This window comes from Polypterus senegalus, chromosome 1, assembly GCF_016835505.1.
Source record: "Polypterus senegalus isolate Bchr_013 chromosome 1, ASM1683550v1, whole genome shotgun sequence".
Classification (NCBI taxonomy): domain Eukaryota; kingdom Metazoa; phylum Chordata; class Cladistia; order Polypteriformes; family Polypteridae; genus Polypterus; species Polypterus senegalus.
This window is the reverse complement of record NC_053154.1, coordinates 170,867,613-170,882,731: the sequence shown is the minus strand read 5'-3', so window position 1 is coordinate 170,882,731 and position 15,119 is coordinate 170,867,613. Positions and strand designations below refer to the sequence as shown.

General features: G+C 36.7%; 1 protein-coding gene across 3 annotated transcripts in view; it reads left to right on the top strand.

Moving 5' to 3' along the window:
* The window catches only part of wdr33 (WD repeat domain 33), a 217,738-nt gene that overhangs the window by 79,908 nt on the left and 122,711 nt on the right, over positions 1-15,119 (top strand). For all 3 annotated transcript variants that reach the window (XM_039762909.1, XM_039762898.1, XM_039762920.1), the window contains exon 3: positions 10,110-10,178. In XM_039762909.1, the coding sequence (XP_039618843.1) occupies positions 10,110-10,178 (69 nt within the window). The remainder of the gene's footprint in view (positions 1-10,109; positions 10,179-15,119) is intronic.

Below are 15,119 nucleotides of genomic sequence, written 5' to 3'. Positions count from 1 at the left end.
TAGCAAAATACCTGCGCTTCGTAGCGATGTCGTGTGTTAAAGAAGTTATGAAAAAGAAAAGGAAACATTTTAAAAATAATGTAACATGATTGTCAAAGTAATTGTTTTGTGTATTTGGCGGCGATACAAACTTTTCATCTAGCTGCATCAGAAAATGTACCACGACGTCTGACACGCCCCCGTTTTTACTGTTTTCTCACAGCTTAGATTGCTGCTGTCATAATGGGTTTGAGTCTACATATATACCAGTGGCGTCATACCACCGAAATAAGTATGTACTTTGGTTTCGGGTAGCGCAGGGAAAGCCGCCTACCAAATTTTGTGAAGATAGAGCCATGAATAAGAAAGTTCAACATGGCGGACATTCTTGACCGTTACACGTAGAATTTCTAAATGAAACCTGCTTAACTTTTGTATGTAAGCTGTAAGGAATGAGCCTGCCAAATTTCAGCCTTCTACCTACACGGGAAGTTGGAGAATTAGTGATGTTTGGAAAATTCAATATGGCGGCCGACAGTGGCGTCATACAACCGAAATAAGTACGTACATTGGTGTTGGTTAGAGCAGGGAACCCACTTACCAATATTCGTGAAGATGGGGTCAGCCTTCTACTTACACGGGAAATTGGAAAATAACTGACGTTGGAAAGTTCAATATGGTGGCCGACAGTGGCGTCTTACCATCGAAATAAGTACGTACATCGGTTTCGGTTAGTGCAGGGAAGCCGCCTACCAAATTTCGTGAAGATGGTGCCATAAATAAGAAAGTTCAACATGGCGGACGTTGTCGACCGTTATGACCCTTACGTGTAGAATTTCGAAATGAAACCTGCTTAACTTCTGTAAGTAAGCTGTAAGGAATAAGCCTGCCACATTTCCGCCTTCTACCTACACAGGAAGTTGGAGAATTAGTGATGAGTCAGTGAGTGAGTGAGTCAATCAGTCAGTCATCGAGGGCTTTGCCTTTTATTAGTATAGATATATATATGTGTGTATACATATATATATATATATATATATATATATATATATATATATATATATATGTATGTATATGTGTATATATGTATATATATGTGTATATATATGTATATGTGTATATATATGTATATGTGTATATATGTATATGTATATGTATATGTATGTATGTATATATATATGTATGTATATATCTATACATATATATGTGTGTATATATATATATGTACTAGCAAAATACCTACGCTTCGCAGCAGTGAAGTACTGCATTGAAATTTTAAATAATTTTATTAATTTAATTTATTATTAATTTAACCTTTTTAAACTGAGGGAAAATATGCCAATAATTATTTTTTAAGGATCTTTTTGTACACTATGTTATCAGCTCGGCCCTCCTCTTGTAACATGACCAAGCTGTGTGCTGAGCTTACTCTTGAGCATGCAACTTACAGTTGGCGTTGTGAACAGTAATCTTGTTTCAAATCTCACAGCTTGGATTGCTGCTGTCATAATTAGTTTGAGTTTCATGGTTTGTTTCAATTACGACGGTATTTGCAGGATTTGTTGTGTTGAAGTAACATTCGATATCTGTCAAGCATTGTAAGCACACAACCGGTTTCATCGATAAAATCACATCCAGCTTTTGAGAGTTTAAACATTCATAAACATCAAAGTGTCACCTGTGAATCTAAGATGTTTAAGAGGCAGTGGCGTTTGTCGAAAGGTATAAAACGTTTGGCCATTTCGGTACACTTGAAAGCGACAACCAAACAATTCAGCCGCAGCCATCAACTCACATGCAGAACCATAGGTGAAGGGCTTAAGCATTTCACTCTTATAGTGCTCCTGTGTAGTAAAATCATCTCCTGTACCGTCATCAGTCCACACCTTGAACCTTTCCCAGTCATTCAATACATAAGACACAATGTTCCTCCGGGTATCAAGAGTGAGCCTGATATGGCCGTGCACTATGTAACAAAGAGAATGGAAAAGGTAGGTACCATCTCCAGGCATGTAAACCACTCGGTAAGTGACAGTTCTTTGATCGATGGTGATCACTTCAATAGACATGGTAATGGGGGTTGGAATGATAAAGGAAATGGGTACCTGAGCAATGTAAAGTAAGTCTTAAATACCTATACAATAATTATAATTGTAATAAACAAACAATAAAACCGCGGAGAAGCCATGGATTAAACAAAAAACTGTAGTTATCAGTAGTGAGACGTGAATCCCATGGCGAAGCAAGGAAGGGAATATAGAGACCAGAGTGACGGACAGTCTTATATAGGCAGGCAGCCAACAACGTGGGAGGCTTTGGGATGGGGGACCCAACGCCACCTCACACGGTGACCGAGCTGCAGGCTATGGACGTATATATGTATGCAAGTAGGATTCATTTAGCGTTGGGAACCCGTGTACCAGATTTCTTGAAGATTGGCCCATAAGTAACAAAGACTGTTGAAAAGTTCAATATGGCAGCTGACAGTGGCATCATACCACCAAAATAAGTACGTACATTGGTTTCGGTTAGTGCAGGGAAGCCGCCTATCAAATTTTGAGAAGATGGGGCCATAAATAAGAAAGTTCAATATGGCGAATGTTGTTGACCGTTATTACCATTATGCGTAGAATTTCGAAATGAAACCTGCTTAACTTTTGTAAATAAGCTGTAAGGAATGAGCCTGCCAAATTTCAGCCTTTTACCTACACGGGAAGAATTAGTGACCTTTGGAAAATTCAATATGACGACCGACAGTGGCGTTATACCACCGAAATAAGGACGTACATCGGTTTTGGTTAGCGCAGGGAAGCCACCTACCAAATTTCGTGACGATGGGGTTAGCCTTCTACCTACACGTGAAGTTTGAAAATTGGTGACGTTGGAAAGTTCAATATGGCGGCCGACAGTGGCGTCATACCATCGAAATAAGTAAGTACATCGGTTTGGTTAAGCGCAGGGAAGCCGCCTACCAAATTGCGTGAAGACGGGGCCATAAATCAGAAAGTTCAACATGGCGGACGTTATGCGACGTTGTCGTCCGTTATGACCGTTACGTGTAGAATTTCGAAATGAAACCTGCTTAACTTTTGTAAGTAAGCTGTAAGGAATAAGCCTGCCAAATTTCAGCTTTCTACCTACATGGGAAGTTGGAGAATTAGTGGTGAGTCAGTCAGTCAGAAAGTCAGTGAGGGCTTTGCCTTTTATTAGTATAGGTAAGTTGCTCTCAGGGGGGAAAAAAGGTTGGAGACTCCTGGTCTAGCATATTTTGAAGATGTTTCTCTATCCCTTAGGGGCACTTAAACACCATTGCACTATTATGATCCACTCAAAACAGTTTTTTTTTTCTTCTTTCCCCATTGACTTTAATGCATTTTATGGTGTTTGGCAAAGTTCGTGAATATTTCTGTAATTTCTCCAAACTCATGTCAAGTTGAGCACCACAGGGTTTGCTCATCATTATAAAACATTAAAATTCTTTATGGCATTGCAGCATGTCACTTTATTTTGACATTTTCTTGTTCAGTCATTATGAGCAGCTCCTTTCCATTCTAACTACAGTATAATAGCTATAAAATGCTGTTCTGCGCAGATAAATGTGAACAGCCCTGTATTTCTTTGGGAGGTGGGGGATCCATCTGATCATTGTCTGGACATGATGCAGACACTGGAAATGCATTTTAATTTCAGGTGTAAGTTAACACTAGAATTCCTTAAGCCTATTAAAATATTCATAATGCTGGGCCACTTTAAATAACGTGGTACCTCCTCATCAGCATCTTTGTTTTGCAAATGGGTCGATTAGCACTGGCAGCAGGCAGACTGCTCACTCGTCTCCCACTGTTGGACACAAAATTTTCACAGCTAAACTAATCTTTATCTGGGAGTTAGGTGTTTGGAATTGTATAGGGTAAATAATATATTATGTGGAATACATACATTTCATGTCTATGACTCTCTGTGTAGTATAATGTAGTATAATAGGAATGTGAGGCAAAAATGTTTTAACACCCAGCTAAAACTTTTTTCATGTTATATTAATAATGAGAAAATGTTGATGTGAATTATGTAATGGGTGAAGATTGAAGTCCAGATATCAAGTAAACACATTTCACTAAAGAAATAACCAAACATGCAATTTTATTTAAGAATATAACTGAAGAAAAACAAATTATTTAATTTACATGTTGCCATCAATGTATAAAAACCAAAACCCAAATATAAATTGACACAAACTAGACATGTCTGTTTGGCTGGTACAAAGGTAAGAACAGCTACCTCATAATGAAGAGGTTGCGGGTTCAATCCCGGGTCTTCCCACATTTACCGTTTTGAGCAGAGACCTGCTATTATTATTACTATTATATAATTTAAACGTACTTTTGATTTGAGTCTGTAACACATAGTGTAATTTTTTTGCTATTTGTAAAAGATTTCGCTGAATGGATATAAGCAGACTCACAAACTCTGGTAAATTATGTCTTCTTGATATCTTGTTGTTGCTTGAATTTTTCCTTCAGTTTTAATCTTGAATAAATGCAGACTTGTTTTGTTATTTCTTTGTGAAAGTGCTTATTTTATATTCTACTAACCACTTGAATGACATCAAATCTGTCTCTGTCTCACTTGCTCTCTTGCGTAAGTACACACACATCCTTGAATGAAAATGTCATTATTTGAAAACGGTATGTCATTTGAACACTTATAAACTAATCTGCCTGTTATACATAATGAGCCAAAATCATCCAGTCCCAATCCACAGCTGTTAAGTCACTAAAGTGGTTGTCACTGGTGGCAAACAAAGGCCAAAAATTGGTTACCAGTTGCCTCAACCTGATTTCCAGCAGAAGCATGGCAACCATTAATGTCAAACCATGTGCAATGATTACAGAAGTTGCAAAACCAACTAATGCAGGATAATCTGAGTAAAAATGTAAGACAGCTGAATCTATGATTGGATTATTTTGATACTTAACATTTTCACAGGTTTTGTGCTTCTCCTCCCAAAATTTAATTTTTTATCTGTAAATGAATTCTGATCTCCTGTCAGCTTCGTGATGGGTGATGTATGAAGCTAAACACTTCACATTATCGTTTGTTAGTTACTGTATTTAATTTTTAGTGATGGATGAGGAAAAAAGGTTAATTGTGTGTTTTCTTACAGAACAGACACAGTTTCTGATTGTACAGGGGTCTATGGTGAATCGTGCTGAACAACATTAAACAGTAATTTCATTTTCAATGTCAAAATACTGTAGTATGGCATAATGGAGTAATACAGGACCAGTTTAAAATAGCCTGTAGCCTGTAATAGAAAAAGGATACAGTATTTTACCTTTTAAAAGATGTTAGGCAGATTTTTGCAGTAGATTGGCTTCATGAATTTAACATCTGACAGTCTGTGCATTAAAATAAGAGTCTCCAGTTTGACATTTAAAGCTTATTTGAAAAATTAAGCTTTTGAGTCGATACTAAATTGCTAGTTTCGTCTATTATATCAAGTCACACTTCAATCAGGGCATGTAAACAGGCTGCTGTTCCTATACAAAAACTTTAAATGTTCCAGCATTCACTAGCAAATATAGCATGTTGCATTTGCAAGGAATATAATGGCTTCATATTGCCTATTGATTTTCTAGAATGGTCATTATTTCAATTTATGGTTCACAGAAAATACTATTTAAAAGGTGACAGAAAACAATTTGCATGAAAATAGACATTTTTAATTGATACAGCACATTTTTGTTTGATGGATTTTATGTGTTGTTCATAACTGTTGCAAGGAGGATTCTTGGAAAGAAATTTTACAAAGTGGCACGTTAGGTTAACACTTTTTTTTTAAGTTGACACATGATGCAACCTGCTAATTAGCACTTCAGTTTGATCTTGTGTTATGTTCATAAAAAATGAGATTTAATTCACCTTATTTTTTGTAATTGATCATTTTATTTTAAAATCAAGAAGTAGTCATACAGCAAGGCAACAATTGAGATGGATCAAGATGCATTAGAAAATTTTTCTAATCACACCCCCTGAATCATAAACTCAGTAAAATATACACAGTAGCTTATGCTTCAATGTAGAATGTGAAACTTGTGTTTTATTTTTTCTGTTATGCATTGCCCATAAAAGTATTCACCTGTGTGGAAGTTTTCACATTTAATTTGTATACAACACAGAATAACAAATTACATTTGGCTTTAAGGATATAAACATAACTCATTGTGCTTCCAATTAACAGTCTAAAATGTCATTAAGAAATGCTAGTTAGGGGTTTCATGATACCAAAATTTTCTTATTCAGTACCAGTACCAGTGTAATTTCATAATAATTGATACCTTTTGATAGCATTGGAAAAAATACAAATCCTCTATAGGGACTTTTTATTGAAAATATCTCCATTATTAAAGTGAGCAGTATTATGCATTTTTCTGTAATAGAATAAAAAATGTATACAGTAAATACTTGTACACTTACTTGGCTGTCGCCTTAATTCATGGTGACTTACAATATTTGAGATACAACCATCTCCATTTCTTTTGTTTTTCCAGTTTGAGCACAGGCAGGTGAAGTGACCTGCTCATGGTCACACAGCGTCAGTAGCTGGATTTGAACTTACAACCCTCCGGGATTGATGTCCAAAGACTTAACCACTACACCACATTACCTGCCAGAAAGTACACAACACTGCCACAGTAGTAGAGGCTTTTAAATACAGGTATACTCCTCAGGGTGTTACCTATTATTTAAGTAAACTGGAATTGGCACTCATAAATGGCAAAATACCTGGGAGGACTTCAGTTTTAATATGGAATAGACATGGGGATCCTCCCAGTGTTTCCACAAATGAGGGACATTTTATAATCTTAAGGACATTTCAGCATTGGGTATATAAATAATGATATCGGCATGGACTACCTTATTTATCTCATGTGTACATTCCAAATTTATTCTGACGTTTTCTTTCCAGTAATTGAAAAATACTGCTTTCTGGCATTATATCTGATATAGTGAATTCAAGGTAAAACAGAATTTTTTAATTCAACTTTTTAAAGCCATTGTTGTGTAACAACATGCTTTTAAAATATGATTTTCAGAGAATCACTCAGTTAGGGTTTGTAATATTTGCTAGATTAATGTTTGCATTATTAGCCTGTTAAAAACAAACTGAACTGAACTTTTTTTTTTCATTTTTACATTTGTCCAAAATGTAATTATTTCCGGTAAAACACTCTTTGTTGTGCTTTTTTTAAAGTATCGTTATATGACTGATTAGAGTTTTTTCATTGCTTGGCCATTGTACTAGTCCACACTTTGAATATTAATTAGTTGGACCTGCTTTTTAACTGGTAGACTACATTACACTCAGCAACATATATATTCAATTATATGACGTGCTTTCACTACATTTGTCACATTTTGTGGTTTATATGAATAGACATTTAGGTTGGCTTCAGAAATCAAACAAATGACGCAAATTCTTTGCTTAAAATGTGCCTCTGCTTTTATTTGCTAAACTATTTGCACTGCAGTCCTCTATTCAAAGTGTATGGTGCATGTGATGTTTCCCTTGTGCCCATGAACTGCACAAACCAGTTAAAAAACGGATCACTGGATGTGTTTGACATAATCAGAGAATGAATGCAAAGCCTCTGTTCCTTTCTACGTTCTTTATATGACATGGTTATAAAAAGTGATTAATTACACTGTTATTTTGTCTCCTCTTACAATGTTGTGACACTACAAGTTGAACAATTAAAACTGACATCTGATCAGTCACATCCATTGTGCTCACCAAGCATGCATGAAGCTATTTACGAACTGACACCGATGGGGTAAAAGTGGTAATAACACAAACTTATGTTTCTGTTTTGGTTTTATTAAAATAATAAGCATGATTCATGCAGTTACACACTGAAATTATCCTGTCATGAAGATGATACACCAAAATCATGTCTAGAAATATACTGTATTTGTCCGTTTGTAATTGTGTGCGAGTCTGGAAAGCTGGAAGTTACTGTTTGTTTTTGGAACATTGATATTGACTGGCACTGAAAGTATTGGTTCTTTTGACACTCCTAATGGTAGTTAGACAGGATATGGAAGATCAAGAAGACTGCTCAATACTTTGTCGATGCACATTTGACAGCAGTTATAGCCTCAAGTCTTTTTGAATATGATGCAACAATCTTGGCACACCTGTCCTTGGCCAGTTTCGCCCATTCCTCTTTGCAGCACCTCAAGCTCCATCAGGTTGGATGGCAAGCGTCGGTGTACAGCCATTTTAAGATCTCTCCAGAGATGTTCAATTGGATTCAAGTCTGGGCTCTGGCTGGGCCACTCAAGGACATTTACACAGTTGTCCTGAAGCTGCTCCTTTCATATTGTCGCTGTGTGCTTAGGGTCGTTGTCCTGCTGAAAGATGTGCTCTGGAGCAGGTTTTCATCCAGGATGTCTCTGTACATTGCAGTCATCTTTCCCTTTATCCTGACTAGTCTCCCAGTTCCTGCCGCTGAAAAATATCCCCACAGCATGATGCTGCCACCACCATGCTTCCCTGTAGGGATGGTATTGGGCTGGTGATGAGCAGTGCCTGGTTTCCTCCAAATGTGATCCCTGGCATTCACCCCAGAGAGTTCAATCTTTGTCTCATCAGACCAGAGAATTTTGTTTCTCATGGTCTGAGTGTCCTTCAAGTGCCTTCTGGCAAACTCCAGGCAGGCTGCCATGTGCCTTTTAAAAAGGAGTGGCTTCCGTCTGGCCACTCTACCATACAGGCCTGATTGGTGGATTGCTGCAGAGATGGTTGTCCTTCTGGAAGGCTCTCCACAGAGGACCTCTGGAGCTCTGACAGAGTGACCATCGGGTTCTTGGTCACCTCCCTGACTAAGGCCCTTCTCCCCCGATCGCTCAGTTTAGATGGCCGGCCAGCTCTACGAAGAGTCCTGGTAGTTTCGAACTTCTTCCACTTACGGATGTGCTCATTGGGACCTTCAAAGCAGCAGACATTTTTCTGTAACCTTCCCCAGATTTGTGCCTCGAGACAATCCTGTCTCGGAGTCTACAGACAATTCCTTTGACTTCATGCTTGGTTTGTGCTCTGACATGAACTGTCAACTGTGGGACCTAACATAGACAGGTGTGTACCTTTCCAAATCATGTCCAATCAACTGAATTTACCACACGTGGACTCCAATTAAGCTGCAGAAACATCTCAAGGATGATCAGGGGAAACAGAATGCACCTGAGTTCAATTTTGAGCTTCATGGCAAAGGCTTTGAATATTTATGTACATGTGCTTTCTCAATTTTTTTTATTTTTAATAAATTTGCAAAAATCTCAAGTAAACTTTTTTCACGTTGTCATTATGGGGTGTTGTGTGTAGAATTCTGAGGAAAAAAATGAATTTAATCCATTTTGGCTATAACATTAGAAAATGTGGAAAAAGTGATGTGCTGTGAATACTTTCCGGATGCGCTGTATATAGTCCATTCAGTTAATGACAATTTGATCTATTGCACTTCTGCAGTTAATAGCTGTAAAATAAGTCGGGTAAATGAGAATGATTTGACCATAGAGTAGGTCTATCAGCAGTTCTGTCAGCACGAAGGAAAAGAAAACTGATGACCTTGAAGAAGGGAGCAACAAACTAAGTTGTGAAGTGGGATCTCTCTCTCTTTTTTCCTTCCCAATAAACTGGATACACAGTACATGGCACTTTAGCTTATCACTTTCACAAACCAGTGATAACCCCTGAGAACACTCTTCCAATGTTTAAATAAATGAATTGTTGTCACCAATATAGACACATTTTCTTTAATTTGAAAACAATCTCAATGGTAGTTTAAGTGGTACTGGGAAAAAGTTTAAAAAAAAAAATTACTCTTAATCCAAATTGAGGTTTTTTTTTTTAAGATAATAGATTTCTCCAGGTAGAGAGTTTAGCTGTTTGTGTAATGAATTAGATGTACTGTTACAAATAAAGAGAGTAAAATGGGTTTCATTTATTTTGCCTTTAATCTCCATGTGGTAATCATTTAAGGCCTACTGTTTAAATCATTTGTGTACAAGTCCTCCTATATCACCACTGTGCCTGTTCTTATTGTATTTTTTCTTTTCCATTTGCACAGAATCGCCTCTGGCAAAGGGACCATCGTGATTTTCGAGCAATCCAGCCTGATGCTGGTTATTATAATGAAGTAAGTAAAATTTATATTGTGTGGAGTTTATCTAGTGATAAATTTGCATAATCTTTTTGTGTAACTTTTACATTAAACTTTTAGTTAGCTGTGTTTAACGTGTTTGGAATAGGGCAGAAAGCAAGCATCAAAGTTTATGAATGAATCCCTGTATTTCTTAACTGGAAGATCACAGTCTTGCCCTTTTATCTTTCTGATGTGAACATTTGGTGTTAAATCAACTATGCCAAAAATAGTTTTTGTTTTTCTTCCATTTTTATTATTGGATAGAACAGTACTTACCACCTCTTCCTAATAGTTCCAGAGTTCTAGATTCAGACCTCTAGTGGAGCACTGTTTATGCTCACTTCATATCTGCTTATTTTTCTGTTTGTGTTACTTCAGATTTTCAGTGATATCCCAAGGACACATGTCTTTGGTTAAATGGTGATTATAAAATCACATTGAATTAGTATGCTTAAGTATTGCCTTCAATTGCCTGACAGTGGTTCCTACCTTGGCAACCCTGGATCGGATTAAGTGGGTTTATAGTGAATGGGTGTTTGTTTGAATAATGTATCTATGACATACTACACCATTATTGTAAAGCAACATTAAAAATAAGAAGTGTACTGTTCATGTTCCAAAGAAGCTTTTTATGGTTAGAGGGCAGAACACAAACCGCAAACCACAGTTCATTTAGTGATGAGGTTAATGCAGTAATGCAGGCATTGTATTCCAAAAGCTTCCATCAAACTGATCCTACGCTGATTCAAAGAACAATATATGATGTGGTTCCGCACACATTAAGTAAACTAAAAAGGTTTAGTAGCAAAGGAGAGTATTAAAACAAAACTGAGTGCCTTTATAAAGAATGCCGCACATCTTCTCCTTGACGCACAAACACTGAGTACTTTTAGCCAATATTATAATTTTCATGTTTTATAGTCATTTTGGTGTGTGTTCAAACCAAAGCATGTGTTTATATTTGTTTATTTACTTATTTTTCTACCTATGTATGCATTTATTTATTTAAAGAGCCCTGGTGTCTGATTCTGGTATTGGTAGCAATGGCACTCACCCTTTTATCCTTTGTTGTTATGCAAAGTCTTTGCTTCTCTTATGCGATTTCTGGTCCTTAAGCAGTTCCAGCTACACTTTTGAGGAAAGTATGCCTTTCGCAAGCATCTGCTTTTCATCATAAATTCCTAATCAATATAACGAACTGTTACAGTCAGGCATGTTTTCATTGTTCTTTCATAACTTAAATCAAATCAAGATGCATAAAGCACAATTTATTTCAGATTCCCTCCTGTTTCTCCAAGTGAAGTCAGCTTTCAAAAAATAATTAATCAAGGATATGATTCATCTCTTACCCTGTATGTTGGATCGATTTTTAAAACCTCAGTTGTACACAGGTTTAAGTAGAGACTTCAGTTTTGATGGATAAAAAGCAATGACTGCTGTTAACCAATCGCGCTTTTCATATCCAGCTGGAAAAGTAGGTTAAAATACTCACTCCATTAATGCCTAAGATTGAAGTTTGACATCATTTTTTGTTTCTTTTATGCAAAAGATTAATTTACCCTCTTGCATGCAGTATAAAGTTTGTAAACCAGCTAGTTGTATTTTGTGAGAAAATCTGTCCCTGTTCTTAAAGAACAATTTAATATATATTAGAGATGCACTGATGTGGGAATTTTGGGCCAATGCCGGTATCCGATAATGTCTGTGTACTTATGTGCCGATACCGAAGCCGATATACATATTTATAAGATACAGAGAGAAATGAGACTTCATCTGTCTGGACAAGAATTACAGACAAAGTGAACATTTATTTGTATGACAATTTTGCACACCACATTCAATCATTAAAAACAAATCATATCTGCCACATTTGGCTGGCTACCTGTTGGTTATATGGGAAACAGTTTTGCAGGTTGTTGCTTTAACTCTTTCAGGGCTGATGTCGACTTTTGTCAAAAGGAGGAGTTGACGATGGTAATCAACTGTAAACTGTGACAAAACCAACTTTTATGTTTTAGTTGGACTCTCGTTGCAAGGAGAAAAGTTAGCTTCATTGGTTTGATTGATTTCCTGTGCTCGTGTGAGTAGTAAGGCGCAAACAACAGCAAAAATGGCACTGACATAATGGCGAGAGATCAAAGCAAGCTCGTAAAGCAAAATACTCTGCGGACGAAGTTTTGCCTATTCTCTCTGAACTGGACTATGATTTGTCGGTCTCTGATTTTGATACAAGTGATCGAAAACGAATGTGAGATTCCAGCTTCAGCTGACTTGACCCCAGCTAATTGTGGTGCTGAACACGTTCATGCAGCTGACATGCCTACGGCAATGTTCGCCAGGAGGACTGCCACTTAGCAATGATAAGAGGTAGAAACCAAATTGCAATTTGCAGCGACCAGTGAAGACAGCCTGGCAGCAAGCCTGCCGCACACTCTTGGCAAACTGCCAGGCACAGCCTGCAGCAACAGACGTTTTATGTTGATTTCTGTGTGAAACCATTGCTTTTCAGAAACTGTTTTTTGGAAAAAATATTCAGCCCTCAAAGAGTTAAATAACACTTTTCTCTTTGTTTTTGATGGAACAAATACAACAAATTCAACAATAATTGAAAAAATGAAAACTGAAAAAATGGTAAAATGTACAATGACAATGAAATAAGCAATAACACTTAGAATAACAACTTTTGCAGATTATTTACAACTAGCAAAATACCCACGCTTTGCAGTGGAGAAGTAGTGCATTAAAGAATCAATGAAAAAGAAAAGGAAACATTTTAATAATAACGTAACATGATTGACAATATAATTGTTTTGTCATTGTCAATAGTGTTTCTGGCATATATATATATATATATATATATATATATATATATATATATACACTGTGTATACACAGTATATATATATATATATATATATATATATATATATATATATATATATATATATATATATATATATATATATATATATATATATATATATATATATATATATATATATATATATATGTATATATATATATATATATATATATATATATACTGTGTATATATATATATATATATATATATATATATATATATATACTGTATATATATATATATATATATATATATATATATATATATATATATATATATATATATATATATATATATATATATATATATATATATATATATATATATATATATATATATATATATATATATATATATATATATATATATATATATATATATATATATAATGTGAATAAACTGCTCAAAAAAATTAACGGAACACTTTGAAAACACATCAGATCTAAATGGGAAAAAGAAATCCTCCTGGATATCTATACTGATATAGACTGGGTAATGTTTTAGGAACGAAAGGATGCCACATCGTTTGATGGAAATGAAAATGATAAACCTACAGAGCCCTGAATTCAAAGACGCCCCAAAAATCAGAGTGAAAAAATTATGTGGCAGGCTAGTCCATTTTGCCAAAATTTAATTGCAGCAACTCAAAATTGTATGCAGCACTTTGTATGGCCCCTGTGTTCTTATATACATGCCTGACAACATCGGTGCATGCTTCTAATGAGATGACAGATGGTGTTGTGGGGGATCTCCTCCCAGATCTGGACCAGGGCATCACTGAGCTCCTGGACAGTCTGAGGTGCAACCTGGTGGCATTGGATGGACCAAAACATAATGTCCCAGAGGTGTTCTATTGGATTTAGGTCAGGAAAGTGTGGTGGCCAGTCAGTGGTATCAATTCCTTCATCCTCCAGGAACTGCCTGCATACTCTCACCACATGAGGCCAGGAATTGTCGTGCACCAGGAGCCACTGTACCAGCATTGGGTCTGACAATGGGTCCAAGGATTTCATCCTGATACCTAATGGCAGCCAAGGTGCCTTTGTCAAGCCTGTAGCGGTCTGTGTGACCCTCCATGGATATGCCTCCCCAGACAATCATTAACCCACCACCAAACTGCTCATGCTGAATGATGTTACAGGCAGCATAATGTTCTCCATGGCTTCTCCAGACCCTTTCACTTCTGTCATGTGCTCAGGGTGAACCTGCTCTCATCTGTAAAAAGCACAGGGCACCAGTGGTGCATCTGCCAATTCTGGTATTCTATGGCGAATGCCAATCGAGCTGCATGCTGCTGGGCAGTGAGCTCAGGGCACATTGGAGGACATGGGGCCCTTGGGTCACCCTCATGAAGTCTTTTTGGTTGTTTGGTCAGAGACATTCACACCAGTGGCCTGCTGGAGGTCATTTTGTAGGGCTCTGGCAGTGCTCATCCTGTTCCTCCTTGCCCAAAGGAGCAGATACTGGTCCTGCTGATGGGTTATGGACCTTCTATGGCCCTCTCCAACTCTCCTAGAGTAACTGCTTTCTCCTAGAAATCTCCTCCATGCCCTTGAGTCTGTGCAGGGAGACACAGCAAACCTTCTGGCAATGACACGTATTGATGTGCCATCCTGGAGAAGTTGGACTAACTGTGCAACCTCTGTAGGGTCCAGGTATCGCCTCATGCTACCAGTAGTGACACTGACTGTAGCCAAATGCAAAACTATTGAAGAAACAGTCAGAACAGATGACAAAAAATGTCAGTGGCCTCCACCTGTTAAACCATTCCTGTTTTGGGGGTCATCTCATTGTTGCCCCTCTAGTGCATCTGTTGTTAATTTAATTAACACCACAGCAGCTGAAACTGATTAACAACCCCCTCTTCTACTTAACTGACCTGATTAATATCCCATAAGTTTCATTGACTTTATGCTATACTCTGATTAAAAAGTGTTCCTTTAATTCTTTTGAGCAGTATAATATATATATATATATATATATATATATATATATATATATTATATATATATTATATATTAGGGGTGGGACTATATTAAAAAAATTAGAGGCTTTGTAATTAATTAATCTTG